Here is a 26919-nt window from a genome sequence, read left to right as displayed (position 1 = left end):
TCTTTTAGAGTGAAAGAAGTAGTTTGAAGATGAGTAAAATATTACCAGCTCAAGGTACACTAGAGATAAATACTTAATAATTGGATGGGATTTTGGTGACAAAGTTCTACTTAGAAAAGTCTGTAACTACAAGTCTCTCAAGAGGGATCTGAGATTCTGAAGAAGGAAATGCATTCAATGATGCAGTGATGAAGAGAAACAGCAATAAAGACCCACTTCTTACAAAACAAAATCAAAAACAAAAACAAAAACCTTCTTGTAGCAAGAAATGAACAATGTAAGTATGAGTTTACTTTTGCAAAACAGCAATAGACAAGAATAAATGTAGTGAGTCTGTGGCTTTCTGTTGTGTGGGTTAGATGCAGTTTTGGAGATTGGCAGCTGTTTTAAATCAGAAAATAGAGCTCAGGGAAGGAGTTCAGCTGGGAATGAAAGGGGAAGTCAAGAGTAAGAGAGAAACACATAAGTTCTGATATTCATATCTTTACCTAACAACTAAGCTGCTCATGGAAGAAGTTTCAATGGCCTTGAATATGCACTGGAGAGATAGAACTTCATATGACGGAATCTGTCAGTTCCAGGTTATTCAAATTAGCACACCCTTAAAACCTAGACATAATGGCCAGGCGGTGGTGCGTATGCCTTTAATCCCAGCACTTGGGAGGCAGAGGCAGGCAGATCTCTGTGAGTTCGAGGCCAGCCTGGTCTACAGAGCGAGATCCAGGAAAGGCACAAAGCTACACAGGGAAACCCTGTCTCAAAAAACCAAAACAAACCCTGAATATATATAATTTTTCGTGTGCCCTTTCAAGTTCACTTCCTCTCATTATAGCACTCTTGAAAAGGAATGCCTTTTTATTCCTAGGAAATTAGATCTTCCGATAATCCAACTGGTATATCTTTTCCAGTAGGTTCAGTTTTCCTGGTGTTGCACTGAATGGATACTATGCAGCCATCACTGCAATGTGCAGTTTAGAACTTTACTTTCTGGCTGTAATGAGTCCATTGGAACCTTGAAGCTGAGACAGAGGTGTACAAATGTTAGATGTTAAGAAGCTTTCCAATTTTTTTTTTTATCTATCACCATAGGAAAAGGAACTTTCTTTCTGATTAATGAAAATGAAGCAAGGCTTTCACAAAGAACAATGTCAGCAGCTCCATCAGCAGGAGAGAGAATTTCATGGATAAAGTTATATGTCTAATGTATGACCCATAGTAATATCCTTGCAGACAGGCTTCTGAATGAAGTGTAAGGCAGTGTTAGGTCCCTCTCTCACTTGCTTCTTCCATCCTGAAAATGTACTTACCTTCTAGAATATGTAATTTAATACTGGGCATTATGATGAAGAGTGTCATCATAGTCAGAATCACACCCACAATCATCTTCCAAATGAAATTCCAAGAAAACATTTCACCTGAAATAGAAAGCCACAGATTTTACCACCTAGAGTGTTTGGACCAACCCAATTAGGAGTTGAGTGGCATATCCAATCCTTCTCCATTCCTACCACCTTGGATGGTAACTTTAGGCTAGTTTTAGAGAGGCAGATAAAAACTGTGTAAAAAGTAACATAGGTGTAAATTAGTATGTGGTTGGTGAAAAGAATAAAGGCCACTCTTTCCATTTCTTTCTATCATTTCTGTCTCATGAACTCCCTGACTGTAAGAGAAGATGAAAAGCCAATTTCTCCTCTTCCCTGTCAAGGCTCAGACACAGGTTTCTGCCAGTTCCAAATCAGTGCTTCAGTTCTGTCTAAACTCTTAGGACACATGCAATGCCAATGTTCTCACTGAATGATGGTAAAACTATGGATCCAGAGAGTAGATGCAATAAAAAGGCAAGTGTGCTGGTTAATTTTTGTGTCAAATTGACACAAACTACACTGATCTTGGAATAAAGAATATTGTTTGAGGAATTGCTTTCATCAGATCAGCCCATGGGCCTATCTTTGGGATCTTTTCTTGATTGATGGTTGATGTTGATGCTGGAGAGAGAAAATGATTGATGTGGGAGGACCCCTCCCACTTTGAGGCAGTGCCAACTTGGGGCAGCTAGTCCTGGTTTGAATAAGGAAAAATAAGCCCAGCACTCAGGAAGCAAAATCAGAGGCAGGTGGATCTCTGTGAGTAGAGGACAGTCTGGTCTATGGAGTGAGTTCCAGGACAGACAGGGCTACACAGAGAAACCCTGTCTCACAAAAGAAATGAACAAAGAAAGAAAGGAAGAAAGAAAGAAAGAAAGGAAGGAAGGAAGGAAGGAAGGAAGGAAGAAAGAAAGAAAGAAAGAAAGAAAAAGAAAGAAAGAAAGAAAGAGGAAACAAACTGATCAAGCCATGAAGATCAATCCAGTGATCAGTTTTCCTATATGGCTCCTGCCTCTATTTCTACTTAAGTTCTTGTCCTGAATTCCCTTATTGATGGACTGTGACCTCAAGTGTAAGACAAATCAAACTTTCATCCCAAGTTGCTTTTGGCCACGGTGTTTATCACAGACATAGAAAGCTAAGATAGCAGGGATGCTTACATTTGACCAGGTAGATTCAAGCAAAACTTATGAGCATTAAGAACACCTCTTTATCACTATTAAAATATATTATATTGTATTGTATTGTATTATATTATATTATATTATATTATATTATATTATATTATATTATATTATATTATATTATATGTTGATAAAGGGAACTGTGAATCAAGAATATATAACTATTACAGATTGTATTGGTTGGCTGTTCCAGCTTTGACCTGGAAGTACTGCCCCCAGTATGGTTTCCGGTAACTGTCACGCCTACCTATGCCCTGCCCATGAGGCGGGCTGAGACAGAAGCCCTTAAGACCCAAGATCCAGATGTGTAAGCTATCTTGGCTCCTGGTGATCCTGGATATTGGATGGCAGACTGAGCAGAGTCCTCCAAAGAACACCGCTGGACTGCACTTCACCTCTCCTGGACCCTGTAACCTATCCCTTTACTTTTAAGTAAAATCCCCGAATAAACCTCCCTTTTAACTATGTGGAGTTGCCTTAATACTTCCATCAGTAACAGATGTATGTGCACAATATATTGATGTAGTTAATTCTTTTCTTTCTTTCTTTCTTTCTTTCTTTCTTTCTTTCTTTCTTTCTTTCTTTCTTTCTTTCTTTCTTTCTTTTTTTCAAGACAGGGTTTCTCTGTGTAGCTTTTGCGCCTTTCCTGGAACTCACTTGGTAGCCCAGGCTGGCCTCGACTGCACAGAGATCCGTCTGCCTCTGCCTCCCGAGTGCTGGGATTAAAGGCATGTGCCACCACCACCCGGCCAGTTTCTTTTTAAAATTGGTATTTGTTCATGGCATTTAGATCCAGGTTTCATAGTCTGACAGTTTCATAAGCACATGCTTTGTCTTCCCCTTCTCTTCCTCCTCTCTCACCATTCCTTCCAACAGTCTCAGTCCTTTCTCCATTCTCCCTCCTGCGTGTGTGTGTGTGTGTGTGTGTGTGTGTGTGTGTGTCCACAAACGGCAGCAAATCTGGGGTTTGTCCTTCTGAATCTGCCTTATTCCACTTAATATTCTCACTAGCTGCACACATTTTCCAGGAAATGATGCAACTTCATTCTTCTTTATGGCTGAATAAAATTACATGCCACATTTGCTTACAGATTTATGTGTTTGCAACTTGGCTATTATGATAAGTGATGGAATAAACATAGATGTGTAAGTACTTCTAGAGTCCTTTGTTGTATAAATATAAATGGTACATCTGCATTATAACTCATATATGATAGTTCTATTTGCAGAGTTTTAAAATGACTTTTAAAAAAGATTTATTTATTTCATTTTATGAGTGCTTTGCTTGCATGTATGTGTATGAACCATGTGCATGCCCATTGCTCGTGGAGGTAAGAAGAGGGTATCAGAACTCCTGGAAAAGGAGTTAATAATAGTTGTGAGCTACTATGTGGATGCTAGGAACATGGGTTCTCTGCTGGAACAACAAGTGCTCTTAACCACTGATCCATCTCTCTAGCAACCTACTGCAGCTTTTTTAAACTTCAACCACTGTTCCCATAGTGGTTAGAACAGTTTACATTCCCACCAGCACCATCAAGTGTGGCTTTTTCTTCACATCAGGATTTGTGGTTGGTTGTAATGCTAGATGTGTTACAGTATCTTAAATTTTACTATAGAATCTTAGTAACAAAAGCAGCTTTGTTTCATTTTTATTAATAGCTTGATAATATTTCATTGTGTAAATGCACTACATTTTCAATATTCATTCATCACTTGTTAGAAATCTTGGTTGTTTCCATTCCTAGCTATTGTAGATAATAGGAAGTATCTCTGTAATAAGACGTAGAGTATTTAGGGCATATGCCCATGAGTGGATCATAGGGTAGATTTAGTTTTAGGTTTTTGAAGAATCTCCCCACTGATTTCCATAGTCGCTTTACTCAGTGCATTCCCCCTTTCCCATACCCATGCTAGCACTTGTCATTCTTTTTTTTAACCTTAGCATTCTGAATGGGATGAGATCTCAAAGTTTTAGTCTACATTTACCTGGTGAATAAAGATGTTGAATATTTTCTTAAGGGTTTCTCAGCTTTTTATATTCTTTACAATGAATAATGTTGATAAAACATTTTAAGGAATGAGTAGCAGTTTAGCCAAACATCAAACAAGACTTTAGGAAAAACAAAACAGGATCTCATGTACAAAAATTTCCAGTATTAGAAAAATAATGAAAGAAATGAATCTAGCAAAGGGAATCAATCAGAAAACAGACAAGATGATGAATAAAATGAAGAGAAAACAATGGCCCAAAACCAAGTGAAAAAGACACATGAATTTTGTGTCAAGCATAAATTACATAAAACTTATTTCAAGAGTGAATACATGACTTTCACTTTGTAGAATAATGCTTGTGCTTTCTTCTTGGCCTGTTAGATGGTTCCAAATGCAACAAGTGACATTCCCGAGAGAGCTGTCTCTTAGGAGAAGGGTCATCTTCATATTGAACAATTTGTCTTCATCCCGTGAATGGGATTTTGACGCAGCTGGAATGACCTCTCCTCTGCTGTCTCTCCATTCCAAGTGAGGTTGTGGAAACCAACCTCTGGAGTGACATTCCACTATCACACCTTTGGTAGTAGGAGGATGAACAAGAATCTGAACCCAGGAGCTCCCAGCTGGTTATAAACAAGGGGGAATTAGTAGTGTATAGTAGATGGAAAGAAGAAAAGAACACAAAAAGAAAAACCACTCCTCCTCTATGTTAACTCTACCGTCTGTAGATATAAGGACAGTCAAAACTCTATGGGGATCTAATTGATATAATAAATCAATGAAAAGAGGTGGCACCAGATGGAAAAATGGAGAGGACATAATTAGCAACTATTGTTCTAATAAGCAGACTTACTTTTCTAAATAAGTCTGGTGATGAAAGGCCTCTGTTTCATTTAGTTTTTCTTTCAGTAAAATACTTACTGTTTAATAAATCAAAACAACTGAGTTAAGTTTTAGATTATAAAAAGCAACAAAACCATGCAAGATTCAATTCTTTGTAGAATTTAGAAGTGGACATTTTTCTTATGTGTGAATCACTGAATTAGTTTCAGAGGAATCCATGCATACCTATGACTTTGACTTCTGTGATGTGCTCTTCATAGAACTTGCCATCTTTGAAGATGCAGTGGTAGTGCCCGTCATCATCAGTATTGACATTAAAGACCCTGAGGGTCACTTTCCCTTCTCCAATGGCATCTTTCAGGAGCTCTGTTCTCTCCACATACTTGGGGATAATTTTTCCGAACAGGTCTTTGCCATCCTCGTATAGGTTAATAGGTTGTGTGTAGTGGGTCCTGAACCAGCGGATCTCCATATGCTGGGCATTTTGTGGTGGAGACAGCTGACAACTGAGCTCAAGTACTGCACCAAATGCAGCCAAGACTGGCTTCTCTAATCCAGTCACTGTAAATCGTTCTGGGAAGAGAAACAAGAACCAAAATGTGTGGGGAACAGAATACCACCATATTATGTAACATGAATCTTAAAGGTACTTATTAATAAAATCAAACCTGAGGCCAGTTATTGGGGTGAACGCTCTAAGATCAGAGAAGCAGAACAAGCCACACTTTCCTCACCTCTCCAGTTCCTCAGCTGGTCTTGTTTCCTCAGACTGCAAACTTCTGTGTCCTCATCCCAATGAATCTCAGCTGAACTGTGCTGCTCCAAAGCCTATAAGCTTAACCAGCCAAATGCTTAACTAACTTAGTTCCTGGTCCTCAGGCCTTATATACCTTTCTGCTTTCTGCTATCACTCCCTTGGATTAAAGGCTGGATTTCTAGGATTAAAGGCTGTGTCACCAGGCCTAGTTGTTTCTAAAGTGGCCTTGAACTCAGAGATCCAGCTAGCTCTGCCTCCCAAGTGCTGGGATTAAAGGCGTGCACCACTGATGCCCAACTTCTGCTATGGCTTGCTCTGGCCCATTTTCTAGCCACCATTTGTGGCTCTGTATCTAGTGGTTGTCTGTTCTCTGACCCCAGATAAGTTTATTAGGGTGCACAATATTGTGGGGAACACAATACCACTACATTTCCCCCTTTTTTTTGTCTAAAATTAAAAAGGTTATAACTAATACAAGAAAAATCACATCCAATAAGTATATACAATATACACAGTCAAGAATTACATTAACAATGTCTAGTCCATTAACATTTGACAGATTCAGGTGAAAAACTCCATTATATATAACAATGTCCAGTCCAGTAACATTTGATAAACTCAGACAAAAAAAATTCATTACTTATCCTATTTAAAACAAGCAGTTCATTTTTAAATGTAGATCCAATAATTGACCTTTTCATCTGATCATATCCGTACTCTCTCTCTTTTCCTTTCATAAAAGTGAACACTTTAATCAAGGAAACCCACTAAGTCACCCCTTCCTCAAAACACACTAACACATTTTTACTGTTGGTCATTTTTTTCCCAGCATACTGTAAAAAAAAAAAAAAATTCTTAATTTTACATGAGTTCAATGGTGGCTCATCAAACTATTCCCCTTATGAAATGTGTATAATTTCTATTGCTGCTAAATGGCTTCCTAAGATAATTGCTATCAGCCCAGTAGTTGTCTCTTCTTTCATTCTATTTCATTCTTTCTCTGAAAAATTCTACCATTTATTATTCTTTAATTGTAATGAGCTGTTGTATATGTTTGCTTTTATACTTAAGCTTCACAGATCTTCTTGGATTACTCTTAACTTTCTTTGATTTTGAAACACTCTTATTTATTGCATGTTTAAATTTGTCTTCAAGAACCTATTACTGCCATTCTCCTAAACTAATGTAATTTCTAACTGCATTCTAAGATATGTCCTCATATCTACATATAAATGTAGCTCTCCCCTATTACCAAAAACTTTTTGTGGCAAGAATTTTACTGACTGAGCCATCTCTGCTTGACTTTTGAGAGGGAGGGAGGGAGGAAGGGAGAGAGACAGAGAGAGACAGAGACAGAGAGAGAGACAGACAGAGACAGAGAGAGAGACAGAGAGAGAGAGAGACAGAGAGAGAAAGACAGAGAGAGAAATGGGCAGAGGAACAAGAGAATTATGTAGGTAGGTAAAGGATGTATGGGGATTTGGGAGGAGTAGGGAGAGGGGAAATAATATGATCAAAGATCAAAATGTATTGTATGAAAAAACAAAACTTCTTTTTGAAGCATGGGGAAATGACTGCAGAAATTCTCAATTTGTCAAAATGCAGAGAACAATTACCTGTGAAGTGCACAGCCCGAACTAATACATCTACAAAATAGCACCCACAGCTTAAGGAATATCACAGAAAATGGGTGTTATAACTGTAGGAACCAGAGAACCAGAATTTCACCTGTGAGATAATATTTTCCATATGAGAAGGCAGCTGCACCCATGAAGCCTCAACAGTGTGGTCATTTAAACAGGCCCAGTCAACACAGGTTGATGTGCTAATGTGGGAGGGAAAGCTCACTAGGTTTCAATCACCCTTAGATGAAGAAGTACAGCAATTAATGGTGGCCAAGAAAGAGGAGAATCAGTCCTCTCCATGAATCAGCCCCCTCATAAATTATTCATTTACAAGTGGTCAGTCTTAAATACTCATACTTGTGAGCAACACAAAATGGACTGAGGAGGGTGTGTGTGTGTGTGTGTGTGTGTGTGTGTGTGTGTGTGTGTGTGTAATACAGAATAGGCTGTGGTTTTGAGAGGGATTGTGTGTATGGGAGAAGCTGGACAGGGAGTGGGAGTGGTGGAAATGATATAAATATAGTATGCATATACCAAAAATTTAAGTAATTTTTTGTTTCCTTTATTCTCTATTTTTAAATATGGAATTCTATTTTATTTCTTTTTACTTTTACCAGAAAGACAGAATAAAGTGCTAAAACCTACTCTTCCAAATGTCCTCATGCTAAGACAAGTTATTTGTTTTGTTTTTCCTTTGAATATAACTAGACCACTGCAGATGACCATATGGAATCTAGAGTCAAAGCTTTCAAATGCAATTCTAGATTTTCCTACAGTTGACCAGTACTTGGCTTAACACATATCTGAGTTTATAAAAATCTTAAAGAAAGAAAGAAACCTCAAAGGTGCACTGGAAATTTTAAACCTTATGGCCAAAACACAAATCAATGCATCAATGTGAAGTGAACCCCTGCTCTAAAACTGAAAACACACACACACACACACACACACACACACACACACACACACACACACGGCATATCACTGAATTTCTTAGAGAAATTTCTTCTTTAATCCCCCACCCTGTTGAGTTTAGTATACCTTTACAAGATCTTAAAATTCATTGTATACATTCAGTGAATGTTCTTATAATCTCAAATTAGTCCATAAGAAGAGATCTCAATGGGACATTTTAGACATGCAAATACTTAGGGAAATTTTGCTTTTGACAAGGATGACTTCTGGGGTCTGTGGAGAAAAGACAATTCTGTCTGGCTTAAACTTTCACACACATAAATTCACAGCATCTGTTACTGCATGCACAAGTTTAAGCTCACCAAAATCCCAAGATGAATGGAGGAGGGGCTCATGAAGTCCCACCCCTAGCTGAAAAGCTATTGGCATCTGATGCCTGGTACAGGAGGGAGAGTAAGATTCCCTCATGGATGCAGCCCCTCAAGAGCTACCCATGCCCTAATGGGTGTTAATACACCTTTAAAGAGGCTCTTTATTTCACTAGCTGTCGAATAATGGCATGGAGACTTTTAATTAACCATGAATGCTTGAACTTAGCTTATACTTTTTCCCAAATAGCTCTTAAAACTTAAATTAACCCATTTATATTAATCTATGTTCTGCCACGTGGTTTGTTACCTCTCCTTGGTACCTTACTTCTGGCTTCCTCCCTGTCTAGCTGGCGAATCTCCCACATCTCAGATTTTTTTCCCAGAGTTACCATCTCTGCCTGTAAGTCCCACCTATTTTCTCCTGCCTGGGTATTGGCTATTTAGCTTTTTATTAAACCAACAGAAGGTGCCTTAGGCAGTTGAGGAAGGGCAGAGACACAGCTTCCTTCCTTCCCCTGCCCCTCTCTCTATTTTAACCATAGACTTAACATAGTATTGAGCCTTGGTACTTCATATGTCTAGATATGACATAAATGATTTGAAAAGTAGGTCCATTCAAAAGCCTGCACCCAAATGTTTATAGCATCACTACTAATACTTGTTCAAATTTAGATGAATTTGAATATTCTTCGACAGGTAACTGAACAAACCAAATGTGGCACATTTATACAATAGACTATAGTCTATTACTAAAGCTTGTATGGTTTCAAGTGTGAAAAAGCAAAGCTATAGAGTACAAACAATGGTTGATGGAATTATTAAGGGGAGAGAAAAGAGGAGTAGGTGGATCATATGACATTTCAAGCGTGGTAAATTTCTCTATGACACCAAGTGCATCCATGAGGATTTCTGAGTTTAAGGATTTCAGGATCTGATAGCTGGAACAACCTAAAACCACCAGGTGGCAGTAGCACACAACAGCCTTCTATTTGAGTAACCATTTCAGGGTTGCAGAGCAAGCCACAGAGGAAGATTTTGCAGAGACGCAGAGGACCACCATCTAGAAAAGGATGGTAGACAAGGAACTCTCAAGATTGGAACCACTCCATAGCAAAATAGGGAGTGTCAGGCCATAGAGTTGCAAAAGGCATCAGCAGCTCAGTTTAAAAATCACTGTATGGTAGTTTCATTTCTGTTTTTTTATTATTATTGGTATATATCCATTATATATAGGTGGTGATATCTTAGGGCCATTTCCTTTTAAGTGTATAATATACTTTCACTAAGTCCCATGCCCCCAACAAGCCATTCTCTTCTTCTTTTGTTATCTTTAGTCCCTTAGTTTGACTTTTACTTTCATGCTATATATACAAACATACCTTTATGCATTTATCTAAAATACAGGACTCACAAATTAAAGACAACATGTAGTATTTGTCTTTCTTTGTCTAACTAATTTGCTTAATGTATTAATCTGCATTAATGTATTGAATCCACTTTCTTTCAAGTGAAATTTTGTTCTACTATATAGTTGAATATTGTTTTATTCATGTATTTCTCTATTGATGGACACATAGGTTAACTCCATAGCTACTGTGGGTTATGGTGCAATAAACATGCATGTACAAGTAACAGTGTGGTATGTTGGCTTAGAATCCTTCAATAAATAACCAAGGGTGGTATAGCAGGATAACATAGTTGATGAACCTTAGTTTTGTTTTGTTTTGCTTGTTTTGGATCCTACATATTGATATCAGTGGTGGCTAAACTAATCTAGATTGTGACCAGTAGTGTATAACACACTTTTTTTTCAGCACACTTGCCAGCATTCATTTATTTTAATGCTTGTCATTCTAACCATGGTAGATGAAATCATAATGTAATTTAATTTTCTTTTCACTGATAAGTAATCTTGTTGAAATTTTTTCATATGTTTATTGGTTGTTTGTACTTCATTTAAGAACTCTTTATTTAACTAGACTGTTTATTGATAAGATTGTTGGATTTCTTGGTATTTAGTTTTGTGAGTTCTTTATATATTCTATATATTAGTTCTCTGTCAGATGTAGTGTTAGCAAATATTTTTTCTTATACTGTATGCCATTAATTCAATTAACTGCTTTCTTTCCTGTACAGAGATATTTTAATATCATGCAATCCCATTTGTCTGTTTTTGGCATTATTTCCTGAATATTTAGAGTTCTACTCAGAAAGTCCTTGCCTATGTTTATATCTTAAAATGTTTTCTCATATTTTCCCTCTGTTTCAGAACTTAAAAATCTTAAATTAAAATCTTTTCTATATGTTGAATTGGTTTATACATGACCAGGATGGGCTATAGTTTTAACACTCTACATATATATTGGTTTTCTCAGAACCATTTGTTGAAAGGCCATTTGTTTCTCTATCTTTTAAAAAGTCACTTGTCTTTATTTATGAGGATTTATCTTTATAGTTTATTCCATTGATAAACATGCTGGATTTTGCATTGTGTTCACAACCAGCAAGAAGAGAGGAGTGACTGCTTGTTCTCAGACCACTTACTCCTTTTCATATAGTCCAGGATCTCATCCTGGGGAATTGAGCCATCCACAGTGGATGGGTCTTCCTACCTCAGTTTACCTATTTAATATGGTCTCCTGTGGGTGTGCCCAGAGGCTTGTCTCCCAGATAATTCTAAATTTCAGCAAGCTGGCAACAGTGCCTTTGACATTTTCTTTCTTTGCAAACTTGTTATTGAAAAAATTCATGAGGGGAAGTGAGAAATTCATACCTGCCCTCGCTGTTATCATATGAAGGAGGCATATGACAACAACACCAAGTCTGTAAACAAGTGGTTTTCCATCATCCATCATACCTGCAAAAAGAAAGCAGATTCATAACCAGTGTAGAAGTCAGATAAATCCACAACTACCTAAAGCACTGTCTTCTAGTTGTAGCTGTCATAATCTTTTAATCCCAGGTAAACAACAAATACATGTCAGGAGAATAATTTACTTTGTGTTATTTAGCATTTTGAAGTTTTATTAGCAAATATGATGTTTATGCTAAGAAGGCTCAATAAAATGACTATATCTTCCCAGAAATTTATTTATTTTTACAGGATTTTATTCTCCAAGGCTTGATTGGATATTATTTTCTGTTTTGTTTTTTTTTTTAAACTCCGTGAGCCTGCTTTCTTCCCCAAAGATGATGGAAATAGGGAACATGTCCAGATTTCCAAAGCCTCCATTGGTGGAATGATTTGCTATATTTATTAATTGATATAGAGAAAAAATTAAAGTCATTTATCTTCATTTATGGTAGAAATTAAATAACCATTTTATATAGGGGAAATAACTTTCTTCTATGACATTTTAAGAACCCCACTGAATTTTTTGTTAATTGAGACATTGCCTAACTTAGGGTTTCAATTGCTGTGAAAAGACACCATGACCACAGCAACTCTTATAAAGGAAAACATTTAATTAGGCCTCGCTCACAGTTTCAGAGGTTTAGTCCATTATTATCATAGTGGGAAACATGGTGGCATGCAGGCAGCAGAGGTGAATGATACATTAGGCCTAGCTTGAGCATCTGAGACCTCAAAGCCCACCCCACAGTGACACACTTCCCCCAACAAGGCCACATGTACTCTAATAAGTGCACACTTCCTAATAATGCCACTCCCTATGGGTTAAGCATTCAAATGGGTGAGTCTATGGGGGCCATGCTGATTCAAACCACCACAAACATATTTGTGGTCCTTACTTTAAAGTTTAAGGTCAAAGAAAGATGAAGTTGTATTTCTCAGATAAATACAAGGATTTTTTAAAAAGTTCTACTTGATATGTAGCTCTGGAAACAGATATAGGACTTTCCTATTTCAATACTCTAAGAGATACTTAACATGTACTGGTATTACAGAGAAACAAAGAGTTAAATAGTGACAACAACATAAAAATACTATACTACGTTGTTTAAATGGGCAAATTTAGTAGTATTCCTGGACTTACCTAGATTCTGACATTACTAAAATGGTATATCTACATTGTGAATAATGACCCGGATTTCTTAAAAATCATAAAGACAATAAAGACATATATCAGATGCCAAATGTAGAATTGCTATTGAGCAATGATGAGTTGAGGAAAACATAGTCATACTAAGGAGTGAAGCAGAGGGAAATTAATAAAACTTTCATATGCCATGTTAACATAAATCTTACCTTAAGATGGGCAAACTATAAAGATAATAAGTGATAGCACGCATAGTAGCTAACTCAGGGTCTCATATTAATAACACATAAGTTGAAATCCTGGCTTTACCATTTAATTGAATAGGCCCAGGCAAGTTATGAGAACTCTATCATTTCAGATTTTTCAGCTACAGGAGATATTTTTTTCATAATTACATTATTAGAATTAGTGGTGGTCTGAATAAAAATGGCCCCCAGAGGCCCATAGGGAGTGGCACTAGGGGAGGTATGGCCTGGTTGGAAAACGTGTGGCCTTTTGGGAAGAGGTGTTCCACTAAGGGTGGGCTTCAAGGCTTCAGAAACTCAAGCCTGGCTAACATGTCATGGTTACTTCTGCTGCTTGCAGATCAAGATTCAGCAGCTTTTACAGTTCCACCCTGCTTCCCCTCATGATGATAATGCACTTAAACCTCTGAACTGTAAGCCAGCCCCAACAAAATGTTTTCCTTTATAAGTGTTGCCATGGTCATGGTGTCATTTCATAGCAATAGACATACTAACTAAGACAGAAGTTGGTACAAGGGACTGTGGAATTGCTCTGATAGGACTGACCATGCTTTTGTTTGAGGTGTGGACTTTGGATTTGAAAAACAGTTGAATGCTGTAAGTGGGGATTAATGGACTATATTGGTAGAACCATGGATGACAGTGGTGCTGAGGGTGATTTGAGAAGTGGGGACCTGGCTTAAGAAGTTTCAGAGGAGAAGAATTTTAGTATGTGACCTAGAGACTGTTCTTGTGATTCTTTGGCAAAGAATGTGACTACTTTTTGTCCTTGCCCAAAATGTCTGCCTGAGGCCAAAGTGAAGAGGGTTGGATTATTTGTATTAGCAAAGTCTGGTAGTTTGAATGTAATTGGTCCCTATTAGTTCACAGAGAATGGCATAATTAGGACGTGTGGCTTTGTTGGAGTAGGTATGCCCTTGTTGGAGAAAGTATGTCACTATGGAGGTGGGCTTTGAAATCTCATATATGCTCAATCATATCACTCAGTGTCTTAGATCATTTACTGTTACCTGCAAGTCAAGATGTAGGATACTCAGCTACTTCCACTATATCATGTCTGCCTGCATGTCACCATGTTGCACCATGATGGTAATGGAATAACCTCTGAAAATGTAAGCCACCCCAGTTAAATGTTTTTCCTCTATAAGAGCTGCTGTGGTCATACTGTCTCCTCACAGAAATAGAAACAGTAACCAAGACAGGAATTGGTACCAGGGATTGGGGTATTGCTGTCATAGGCCTGACTATGTTTTTTGTTTAGAGGAATTTGAATTTTGGTACTTTGGGTTAGGAAAGCAGTGGAATGCTTCAAGTATTGATTAATGGGCTGTACTAGTATGATTATGGAAGACAATGGTGCTGAGAATGATTTTAACTGTAGGAGGCTTGCTTAGGAGGTTTCAGAGGAGAATGATTTTAGTACGTTGCCTAGAGATAGTTCTTATGGTATTTTGGTGAAGAATGTCACTGCCTTGTGCCCTTGTCCAAAGAGTCTGCTTGATGCTAAAGTGAAGAGATTTGGAATTACATGGGGAGAGAAAAACCTCAAAGCAGTCTCAAAACCATAGACTCTGTCATGTGGTTACTAGTATTTATTTTTATAAAGATTTACAATTAGAAGGAGCAAGCTGAGGAGAAAACAAAAACCAGGAAATGAAATGGAGCTAAGTCTTGTGTTTAAGGAGATAAACAGATTTAGAAATGGAATAAAAGGAGTTATAACCTCACAGGAAGATCCCACTCATCTAAGTTTCCAACTTGTGAAAAGGAATTAAAAAAAAACTTAGAGCTGGGTGTGGTGGTACATACCTTTAATCCCAGCACGCCAGAGGCAGAGGCTGGTGGATCTCTGAGTTTGAGGCCAGCCTTGTCTGCAGAGCATGTTTTAGGATAGCCAAGCTTAAGTAGTGAAGGAAACCATTGAAAACAGAAAGCTTGTGAAGATGTAATTGAATGAGTGGGACATGTTCCATCCCCAGCAAGCAGTAAAACTTGGCAGATTTGGCAATAAGGGTTCTAACTTTAGAGTCAAGGATAGAAGAACAGGGTAATAAAATCTCCTTCCACAATCAAGGAAAACAACTGAGGCCAGATGTGTGACAGTCGTATCCCTACATGGAGATCTAGAGATGTCATTGTGCAAAGCTGTTAAGATGAAACCTGGGTTACCTTGGAGACCCCAAAATGTTGGAGAAGTCAGAGCTTTGGGATACCTGTCAAGGAGAGCTGCTAACAGGGAGCAGAGCCAGCCCAAGAGAAAGAAGTGTGTTATAATCAACAAATCTGTAAGGAGTTGGAGAGCTGAAGGGTGCTTTGACATCAGACATAGAGATGCAGAGTTTGAAATTTGCCCAGCTGGCTTTCTGTCTTGCTTTGGTCTAGTATTTCTTCATTATGCTCCATTTTGGAACAGTAATATATATCCTGTGCCATTGTATGTTAGAAGTATGTGATCTACTTTTCATTTTTTTTTTAATGGAGATTTACAGGTGGAGATTGCCATGAGTCACTGAAGAGTCTTCAGACTTAGACTTTTAAACAAGTTTGAGACTGTTGTAGATTATGGTGACTTTTGAAGTTGGACAAAATACATTTTGCATTATGATAAGGCTATAAGCCTATGGGGGCCTGGGAGTGGAATGTAGTGGTTTGAATAAAAATGGCCCCCATAGGCCCATAGGGATTGGTATTATTAGGAGATATGGCCTTTTGGAAGATGTGTGGCCTTATTAGAGGAGGTGGGCCACTAGGAAGTGGGCTTTGAGGTCTCAGAAGCTCAAGCCTGGCTAGTGTGTCATAGTCACTTCTGCTGCCTACAGATCAAAATGTACAACTCTCAGTTCCTTCTTTAGTACCATGTCTGCCTGCACTACACCATGCTTCCTGATGTGACAGTAATGGACTAAACCTCTGAATTATATCAAGCCCTAATCAAATGTGTTCCTTTATAAGAGTTTTCATGGTCCTAGTGTCTCTTCACAGAAATAGAAATCCTAACAAAGATATAGATCTATAGGAGGGTTCATATAAAACAAATCAAACAATAAAAGGAGTGAGGGAAAGGCAAAATATAAAAATGGAGATACATGAACCTCAACATATGTTTAGAATACAACAAAGAAACATAAAGAATATTAAACAACTCAACATGACATATTCACAACATTACAACTCCTGAACAGAGGAAATAAAAGTGACTAAGACAGCTGAAATGGCAGAGAAAAATTTCAGAGTCCTAGTTGTAAGGAAGATAAATGACCACATAGAGAACTCAAATACATAGATGATTGAACTAAGGAAATAATTCCAGAACCTATAGAGGACAGATACCAATGCAAACAAAATGGTATAGTATATAATGAACAGAGTTTCAAAACAGGAGGATGAAAAATGACTGGATATGGGTGAGAGTGATAGTTGCACAATAATATGAATGCTTATGAAGCAACAGAACCACAAATTATTTAAAAAAACAAAAAATGGCATTTAGAGTATAACATTAAGCTTTCTCTCAACCATTGCCAGCAGTCTACAGAGGATGTATCATTGTGGATTTAAGGGGACCTCGCCAGCACTCTGCCTATTCATGTTCTCATGTGGTCTTCATTTATCATGGTCTGTTATTCCTTGTTCTCCCTTTCTGTTCTTGATCCAGCTGGGATCTACTGTTCCCCTAAGCTCTCTTTCCCTCGAACCTTGCCCTTCATTACTCCCACTGTCGTCCAGGTTGTTCATGTAGATCTCATCCATTTCTCTGTCACTGGCCAATCCCTATGTCTTTCTTAGGGTCCCATTTTCTAGGTAGCCTCCCTGGAGTTGTGTAGCAGTCTAGTCATCTTTGTTTTACAACTAGTATCCTACTATGAGTGAGTATGTACCATGTTTGTCTTTCTGAGTCTGGGTTACCTCACTCAGGATGATTTTTTTTCTAGATCCATTTGCCTGAAAACCTCATGATGTCATTGTTTTTCTCTGCTGAGTAGTACCATATTTTCTTTATCCATTCTTCAGTTGAAGGGCATCTAGGTTGTTTCCAGGTTCTGGCTACTACAAACAATGCTGATATGAACATAGCTGAGCAGAAGCCCTTGTAGTATGATTGAGTATTCCTTGGGTATATGCCCAAGAGTGGTATAGCTGGGTCTTGGGGGAGATGGATTCCCAATTTTCTAAGGAAGCACCATATTGATTTCCAAAGTGGCTGTAAAGCTTGCATTCCCACCAACAGTGGAGGAGAGTTCCTCTTGCTCCACATCCTCTCCAGCATAAGCTGTCTTCTGTGCTTTTGATCTTAGCCATTTTGACAGGTGTAAGGTGGTATCTCAGAGTCGTTTTGATTTGCATTTCCCCGATAATTAGGGATGTTGAGCAATTCCTTAAATGTCTTTCAGCCATTTGAGCTTCCTCTGTGGAGAATTCTCTCTTTAGTTCTATAGCCCATTTCTTAATTGGACTGTTGGGCATTTTGATGTCTAATTTCTTGAGTTCTTTATATATTCTGGATATCAGCACTCTGTCAGATGTGGGCTTGGTGAAGACCTTTTCCCATTCTGTAGGCTGTTGCTTTGTTTTGTTGACTGTGTCCTTTGCTCTACAGAAGCTTCTCAGTTTCAACAGGTCCCATTGATTGATTGTTTCTCTCAGTGTCTTTGCTACTGGTGTTATATTTAGGAAGTGATCTCCTGTGCCAATGTGTTCAAGAGTACTTCCTACTTTCTCTTCTATCAGGTTCAGAATAACTGGATTTATGTTGAGGTCTTTGATCCACTTTGACTTAAGTTTGATGCACGGTGACAGATATGGATCTATTTGCAGCCTTCTACACATTGATATCCAGTTATGCCAGCACCATTTGTTGAAGATGCTTTCTTTTTTTCATTGTACAGTTTTGGCTTCTTTGTCAAAAATTATATGTTCATAGGTGTGGGTTAATGTCAGGGTCTTCAGTTTGATTCCACTGGTCCACATGTCAATTTTTATGCCAGCACCAAGCTGTTTTTATTATGGTAGATCTATAGTAGAACTTGAGGTCGGGGATTATGATTCCTCTAGAGGTTGTTTTATTGTACAGGATTCTTTTGTCTATCCTGGGTTTTTTGTTTTTCCATATGAAGTTGAGTGTTATTCTTTCCAGGCCTGTGAAGAATTGTGTTGGTAATTTGATGGGGATTGCATTGAACCTGTAGATTGCTTTTGGTATGATTGCCATTTTTACTATGTTAATCCTGCCTATTCATTAGCATGGGATATCTTTCCATTTTCTGATATCTTCTTCAATTTCTTTTTTCAAGGACTTAAAGTTCTTGTCATATAGGTCCTTCACATGCTTAGTTAGAGTAACCCCAAGGTATTTTATATCATTTGTGGCTATTGTAAAGGGTGATGTATCTCTGATTTCCTTTTCAGCCTGTTTGTCTATTGTATATAGGAGGGCTACTGATTTTTTTGAGTTGATCTTGTATTCTGCTGTGTTGCTGAAGGTGTTTATAAGCTGTATCAGTTCCTTGGTTGGATTTTTCGGGTCATTCATATATACTATCATGTCATCTGCAAATAGGGAAAGCTTGACTTCTTCCTTTCCAATTTGTATCCCCTTAATCTCCTTATGTTGTCTTATAGCTCTGGCTAGAACTTCAAGTACTATATTGAATATAATGGGGAGAGGGGACAGCCTTGCATTGTTCCTGATTTTAGTGGTATTGCTTTGAGTTTTTCTCCATTTATTTTGTTGTTGGCTGTTGGCTTGCTGTAAATTGCCTTTATTATGTTTAGGTATGTTCCCTGTATTACTGATTGCTCCAAGACCTTTATGATGAAGGGGTGTTGGATTTTGTCATATGCTTTTTCTATATCTAGTGAGATGATAACATTAAAATTTTACTTTTGTCAATACACTTATTGACTTACTTTAGCTGGAATTTTCTCTAGTCTTGACCAGGCCCACAACCGCTCAGACCCAAATAAACACACAGAGGCTTTTATTAATTAAAACTGTATGGCCTAATTGCTCAGGTTTCTTGCTAGCTAGATCTTACATCTTAAATTAACCCATTTCTATAAATCTGCACCTTGCCATGTGGCTTGTGGCTTACTGGTATCTTCACATCTTGCTTCCTCTGTATCTGGCAGGCAACTTCTGACTCAGCCTTCCTGTTCTGAGAATTCTCTCTGTGTCCCACCTATACTTCCTGCCTGGCTACTTGTAAATTAGCACTTTATTTATTAACCAATCAGAGCAACACATTCATGGCACACAGAGCTATATCCAAAGCAACTTACAAGTGCAGAGGTCAAGAGTCACATTATCATCTTAATGAATGCAGAAAAAGGCTTTGACAAAATCCAACATGATTTCATGATAAAAGCTCTAGCAAAAGTAGGACTAGAAGAAACATATCTTACCATAATAAAGGCTATATATGACAAAGCCACAGCTACAGCATGAATCCTAATTGGTCTTAATAAAAACCCAGAGTAAGATATCAGGGTGAAAGCTAAAAGATCAGAGAAGCAGAGCAGCCAGCCAGACTTCTTTCCTGTACCGAATCTTCAGCCTGAAAAGGCCTGGGATCCTGTCTCCTTCTGGCTTATATTTCTTTCTCTGTCCAACCATATCACTTCCTGCCTCAACCTCCCTAGTGCTGGGATTAAAGGCATGTGCACCACACTGCCTGGCTGTGTTTCTCTTTTAGATTGGATCAATCTTGTGTAGCCTCTGCCTCCAAGTGCTGGGATTAAAGGTGTGTGCCTGACTTCTATGACTTAGCTCTGCACTCTGATCTCTAGGCAAGTTTTAATTGTTAAAATACACACAAAATATTACCATACACAACCAACACAAATCTAAATGGAGAAAGTTCAAAGCAATCCCATTGAAAGCAGAAATGAGACAGGGCTGCTCACTGTCCCCATTCCTTTCCAATATAGTACTTGAAGTAATGAGGCAAGAGCAGGAAATTGAGGGGCTACAAATAGTAAAGGAGAAATCAAATTATCCCTGTTTGCAAATTATATGATATTATATGTAAGAAGCACCCAAAATTCCACCAAAAACTTCTCAAAATTCAAAAAAGTGGCAGGATACAAAAATCAACTTACAAAAATTAGCCTTCCTATATGCAAATAACAAGCATGCTTGGAAAGAGATCATAAATACACTCATTTATAATCACCTCAAAACAATATCCTGGAATAAATCTAACTAAGGAAATACAGAGGCATTTGAAGATTTCAGAGTTTCTGAGGAAAGAGATTAAGGAAGACATCAGAAAATGAAAAGTCCTCCCACACTCATAGATTGGTAGATTTAATATGAAAATGACCATTATATTAAAAGCAGTTGGTAGATTTAACACAATCCCAACCAAAATTCTCATGAATTTCTTCACAGAATTATCCTAGAATTTGTATGGAGCCACAAAATACCAAGGATAGCCAAAGCAATCTTGGGAAAAACCAACAATACTGGAGGGATTATCATTTGAAATTTCTAAATAGTTCATAGAGGAATTGCAACAAAAAAGTATGATACTGGCACAAAAAACAACTTATATAAACACAAAACATAACAACTTATATAAACACAAAACATAACAACTTATATAAACACAAAACATAAATACACCTAACTGTAGCCATCTGATAATTGACAAAGTTGCCAAAATCATATACTTGAGGAAAGATAGCATCTTTAACAAATGGTGCTAAGAAAACTGGATGTCCTCATGTAAAAGAATGAATATTCATATCTATCACTTTCCATCAAAATTAAATTCAGAAGATCAGTAACTTCAATTTGAAACCTGGAATGCTGAAACTGTCCAAAGACAACATGGTCAGCATCCTACAAGATGTAGGTGTAGGAAAGGGCTTTCTAAATAGGACTCTGTTTGCCAAGTAATTAAGGCCAACAGTTAACAAGCGGGAACTCAGAAAACTAAAACTCCTCTGTACAGCTAAGGGAACAATCACTCAAGTGAAGAAGGGAAACTTACATAGTAGGAGAGAATCTTTGCTAACTATGTATCTTTCAGAGTACTAATACTCTGAATGTTTAAAGAACTGAGAAAACAAAGAGTCAAGAAACAATGCAACTGAAAAGCAGGTTCTATATCTGATGAGAGAGTTTTCAAAAGAAGAAATCAAAATGAATAAGATGTACCTCAAAGAGTGTTCATCTTTAGAAATTAGGGAAATGCAAATTGAAACAGCTTTCAGATTTCATTTCACACCAGTCAGTATTGCCAGAATGGCTAAAGTCAATAAAATAAGCCATAACAAATGCTGGTGAGGAAACTGGAACCCTCACTCACTCTTGGTGGAACTGAAAACTGTTGCAGTCTGGAAATCACTCTGGAAATCGGTGTGGAGAATTCTTAAAAAACTAACAATAAATCTAACATATGACCAAGCTTTACTGGTCCTTGGCATATGCCCAAAGAATTTGACAATATATAGCACAGGCAATATTCGTTTCTACCCTATTCACAATATCTAGGAAATGGAAACAATCTCAGTGTCCTCCAACCTATTATCAGATAATGAAAATGCGGTGTATATACAGAATATTATTCAGATGTGAAGAAAAATTACACCATGACTTTCAAATAGATGGATGGAACTAGAACGTATTTTATTGAAGAAGGTGACACAGACACAGAAAGACAAATGCTACATGTTCTCTATAATGTGTGGTTCCTAGCTGCAAGTCTTTAGATGTAAGTATGTATCCCAGAGTAACTTTAGAAATCAGGAAAAAATGACCATTGAAGGGGAATAGAAGTACAGAAGTGATATGAAGGGGAAAACGGGGTTGGTCATTTTAAACAGGGAAGGGAAAGAGTGGTCAATAAAGAAGAATGGGGGAGAAAGGATAAATAACATTACAGATATTTGAAAAAACCTTGAGGAATCATACTACTTTATATTTACCTAAAAATTACAAATAATATATTTATGTATGTATATCTATATCTTAAATGAAGATATGCCACATGAATTGACAATGCTTTCCAAGAGAGCCATAGAGCAGCTAAGAAAAACTCCAGAACCAGGCATGAGAAAACTCGTTTTGAGTTGTTAGTCAGGGGGAACCTAGGAGACTCCCAAAACAATATGGGATACTGCTGTTTCCCACAGTTGTCTCCAAGAAGTTGAAGAAAAGTCCTCATTGCTGATGATATTGTGTACTTGTGAACATGTGGTTCAGAAGATTTGAGCAGGGTCCAACTTGAAAGCCTCCTCCCTGAGGCTAATTGTGAGAGTGGCAGAAGATGCCATGCATGGTGCCAAAGAAGAAAACAATCAATATTCCTATCCAGCCATGATATCACTGAACTATAATTATGACCAGCATGGAAAAGTATTTCAAAATATGCAATAGTGATATTCATATCTTAGCAGCAATCAACAGCTCTCTAATTGGATTTAAGGCCCATACACTAAGAGGAACATCATACCTGGTACTGGAAATAGAGCCAATTGCCCAGGGCTAGTGAGGTTATAATCTAAGAGGAGAAATTACCACTGCCAGTTTCCTAGACCAGCATAATTCCTAACTATAGAAATAAGTGTAGCACTCAGCATTCATTGGAGAATCTTTTCTTTACTGCCTAGGGAAACCAATACAGTAAACTACAACTGGTCAAAATACATAGAAAAACTGATCATGGGATACATCTACAACACCATCTCTATACCCAAGGATCAATGTACATTGTAGAAGACAGGATGGGAAGATTGTAAGAGCCAGAGGATCTGCTGTAAAATTGTGTCTCCTAGAAATGACAGAGAAGCTATGCCATTGAACCCATGACAATATGGCTGCCTAAGCAAGACCAGAGCAATGACAACACCAATAGACAAGCTGTTGTGGAGGGGAAAATCTCATAAAGCTCCACCTCTAGACAGAGAACTAAAGGTAACTACAGAGAACTAATGACTTCCAAGAAAAGAAGAATTAGTCTTCTTTGGGAATGAGCTCCCTAATTGGTTACCCAGTGCCAAGTGGTCATCCCTCAAGTCATACACATCCAATCAACAACAAATGAACTCAACAGATCATATTTATATCTACACACACACACACACACACACACACACACACACACACACACACGCGCACGCCACGAATTTGAGAAGGAGTAAGAGGTGGGACAAAACAGGGATTAGATGGTGGAACAGGGAGGGAGGAAACTATGGGGTTATGATTTAGTTTTTAAAAACTGTTATATGGAGTTTTAATCAAAATTTGATTTGTTGTGGGATATTTTGATCACCCTCTGACACACCGGAGACAGACAATAAAGATTACTTAAGTCAGAAGGTAGACCTAACAGACTAGCTCTGCCACCTGTAGGGTAAAAGGGCCCCCCAAAGAAACCCACCCTGGCCCTGAAATCAGAGCCAGTGAAAGAAACATACCCTGGCTCTGAAACCATAACCAAAGAAATACACCCTGATCTAGAAAACAAACTTTGGTCCTGGAATCAGAGCCAGTGAAAGAAACACACTTTGGCCCTGAAACCAGAGCCAAATCTGCCCCTGACCAGCTGAACATGAAACCAACCAATCTTTGAGCATGAAAACCAACCAATCCCTGAGCAGAAAACAAACCAGTCCCTGAGCGTGAAATAGAGCCATTCCATTCTGAACTTGTTCAAGCTCAAGGGGATGGAAATCTGACCAATTCTCTCCTTGAAAATCTTCTGACAATTTTCTCCTTGGAAAACATCTACCCATAAGAAGCCCTGTATAATTCCCTCTGCCTGTTCACTTGGCAACTGTCCCTCTCCACTCTGGCAGAAGCAGCCACTGTCCTGGATTCCTCCTTCCCAAATAAATTTCTTGAAAGTTTTGGGTGAAGATCTTCTCTTGCAGCCATGGAGCAGAACGTCTGCTGGGAAGCTCCCTTAAGGTAGCAGAGCAGAAGGAACAACTTCACCAGAGCCTGAACACGTTGCTACACTTCTGCAGGGGTTTCTGCTTAGCAGAGTAAAGCAGAAGTAACAACTTAGGCTGGAGCTGAGAAGAAATGGATACCGCTGCTGGGAAACTTCCTTTAGAGCAGAGCTCAAATGTAGCAGCTCCCTCTCAGAGCATCAGGATTGCCACAGCCTATGGGAAGACCATCCTCCACCAGACCCCAGCTTCAGGTATAGCCTGACATCCTGATAAGTCAGGCCATTTTCTCCTTACAGCTATAGGTATCCAGGATACCTTCCCTTCACACTTGCAGGTTTATTCTCACTTCCCAACAAGTCAGGAGACCTTTTCCCCTCACAGCTGTAGTCATACAAAATACTTCCCTTCACAGCTATAGGCATAGCCTGACTTCCTGACAGGTCAGGATATCTTTCCCTCCAGAGCTGTAACGCTTGCACTGCTTTGACACCTGCTCACATCTGTTTGGGGCATGGGCTTTTACTGCTGCTGCCACTTTTGCAAGATGCCAAGGGGACCAACCATGCACCTCCTGCATGCTCTGCCCAGTCATGCTGGGCAGCAACAGCCAACCTCTTCCTACTCCTAGATAAACACCACTAACATAGCTCGTTACCCTCACACAGTTCCGCCTTTGCTGTCACCTTTTGCAGATCTGGTGAGATACCTGAAAATTTTAAAGGAGCAATTAGGGTTAAAAGTGAAAGAGAAAAATCTTTCCCATTTTAAGAATCAGAAATTTCACAATGCAAGGAGTTAGGACCCTCTTTAGTGCTACTATGTATGGCTTGCAAATGGAAAAAAAATAAACAAGGTGATAAACAACTATAATTGGACTTTCTTTTGGGCCATCAGCTCACAAATAATGACACAGAGACCTGTTATTAATTATAAAAGCTTGGTCTTATCTTAGACTTGTGATCCTAGCTCTTATAACTTAAATTAACCCATTTATTTTAATCTACATTTTGTCTCATGGCTCATTACCTCATCTCTCCATACTGTTCATGCTGATTCCTCTGTGTCTGATTGGTGACTTTGCCTTCTTCTTCCCAGAGTTCTCTCTTTCTCTCTGCCCTAAAGTTTCAACTATACCTCCTGCCTAGCTATTGGCTGTTCAGCTTTTTATTACACCAATCACAGCAATACATTTTCACACAGTGTATAAATATCCCACAAAAACCACTTATCTGGGATTGACATACTACTGATTGTAATTACTATTAGTTTGGTAATTCCTATTTTATTCTTAACAAAGTGGTTTATTTAATAGCTGTCAGATATGAAAAGACTTACTATTGATAAGATGCAAGCTTTAGAACAGCTGGTACAGGAGCAGTTAGATGTTTAACACATTGAAGAATCAACAAGTCTTTGAAATTCTCTTATATTTGTCATTTAAAATATATCTGGAAAATGGAAAATGTTAATAGATTTAAGAACCGTAAATAAAGAGGTTCAGCCAATATTCTCTTTAGAGCCTGGAATCCCATTGCCTTCTTTATTACCTAAATGATGGTTTATTATAGTGATTGATTTAAAAGACTGTTTTTTGAACTATGCCTTTGCAAGAACAGGATAGAAAAAATTGCCTTTACAGTGCCTACTTAAAATAATTCTGAGTCTGTTAAAAGGTATCAGTGAAAAATTCTTCCACAAGGGATCTTAAACAGCCCCACCTTCTATCAATAGTTTGTACAGCAGCCATTGTTAATAATTCATAATTAGTTTCTTCAATACATTATTTACCATTATATGGGAGATATCTTACTAGTTTATTCAGACTCAGATATCTTAGAAAAAAATATTTGAAGAGGTAAAGAAAATTTACCTTTTTGGGGATTACAAATTGCTCTGAAAGAAAACACAAAGAGGAAATTTTATTAATTGCCTGGGATATAAGATAGGTCTACAAAAATTCAACCACAGAATGTACAATTCAGGAGAGATTAATTATGAACTCTTAATGATTTTCAAAACTGCTGGGAAATATTAGATGACTAAATCCCACAATTGGATTAACAACTCAAGAATTCAGCAATTTATTTCAAACCTTTCAAGGTGATATGGACTTAAATAGACCATGAGAATTACCAGTTGTGGCTGGGAGAGAATTGGCTTTGGTAGAAAAGAAATTTCAAGATGTACATGTAGATCATTTAGATCCAGAGCTTGATTGTATTCTGATTATTTTACATTTTATAAATTCTCCCACAGAAATTCTTATGGAGAGAAAATATGAGATCTTAGAATGGAATTTTTACCATACAGAGTAAAAAATTAAAGACCTATATAGAAAATATTTCTGGAATGATTCTTAAAGAAAAGTGTGACTTCATCAATTAGTAGGAATAGACAAAGCAGAAATTGTGGTACCTTTTATTAATGCTGAAATTGCCTCATTATGGATGGAAAATAAAAATTGCAAAGAGCTTGCAGTTTTTGTTGTTGTTGTTTTGTTTGTTTTTGGCAGGGGGAAAGATTAGCAAAAATATCCCCAAAGCAAGAGACTTGAGTGTATAAAGAGAACTAATTAGATCCTTCTTTACATCATACAAACAACACTAATTTCTGGAGTCCTTACATTCTATACTAATGCACATAAATCAGGAAAGTCATGTTATAAATCAGTAAAAATAAAGTGGCTCAAAGCCCTTATAATTCACTTCAAAAATCAGAAT

At 37.9% G+C, this 26919-nt stretch overlaps 1 protein-coding gene across 1 annotated transcript in view; it reads right to left on the bottom strand.

Annotated features, from left to right (window-relative positions):
* Positions 1–25247, bottom strand: part of LOC118577973 (putative selection and upkeep of intraepithelial T-cells protein 1 homolog) — a 34906-nt gene extending 9659 nt beyond the window's left edge. Inside the window, exons 1-6 of the mRNA XM_036178598.1 lie at positions 25241–25247; positions 24855–24905; positions 11828–11911; positions 5612–5959; positions 4885–5166; positions 1304–1415 (exon numbers count right to left, since the gene is read on the bottom strand). Coding sequence (XP_036034491.1) covers positions 1304–1415; positions 4885–5166; positions 5612–5959; positions 11828–11911; positions 24855–24905; positions 25241–25247 — 884 coding nt within the window. The remainder of the gene's footprint in view (positions 1–1303; positions 1416–4884; positions 5167–5611; positions 5960–11827; positions 11912–24854; positions 24906–25240) is intronic.
* Between the last annotated feature and the right edge of the window lie 1672 nt (positions 25248–26919).

The sequence above is a fragment of the Onychomys torridus genome, chromosome 2 (genome assembly GCF_903995425.1).
Source record: "Onychomys torridus chromosome 2, mOncTor1.1, whole genome shotgun sequence".
Classification (NCBI taxonomy): Eukaryota; Metazoa; Chordata; class Mammalia; order Rodentia; family Cricetidae; genus Onychomys; species Onychomys torridus.
The sequence above is the reverse complement of the archived record's forward strand: the minus strand, read 5'-3'. Positions and strand labels throughout refer to the sequence as shown.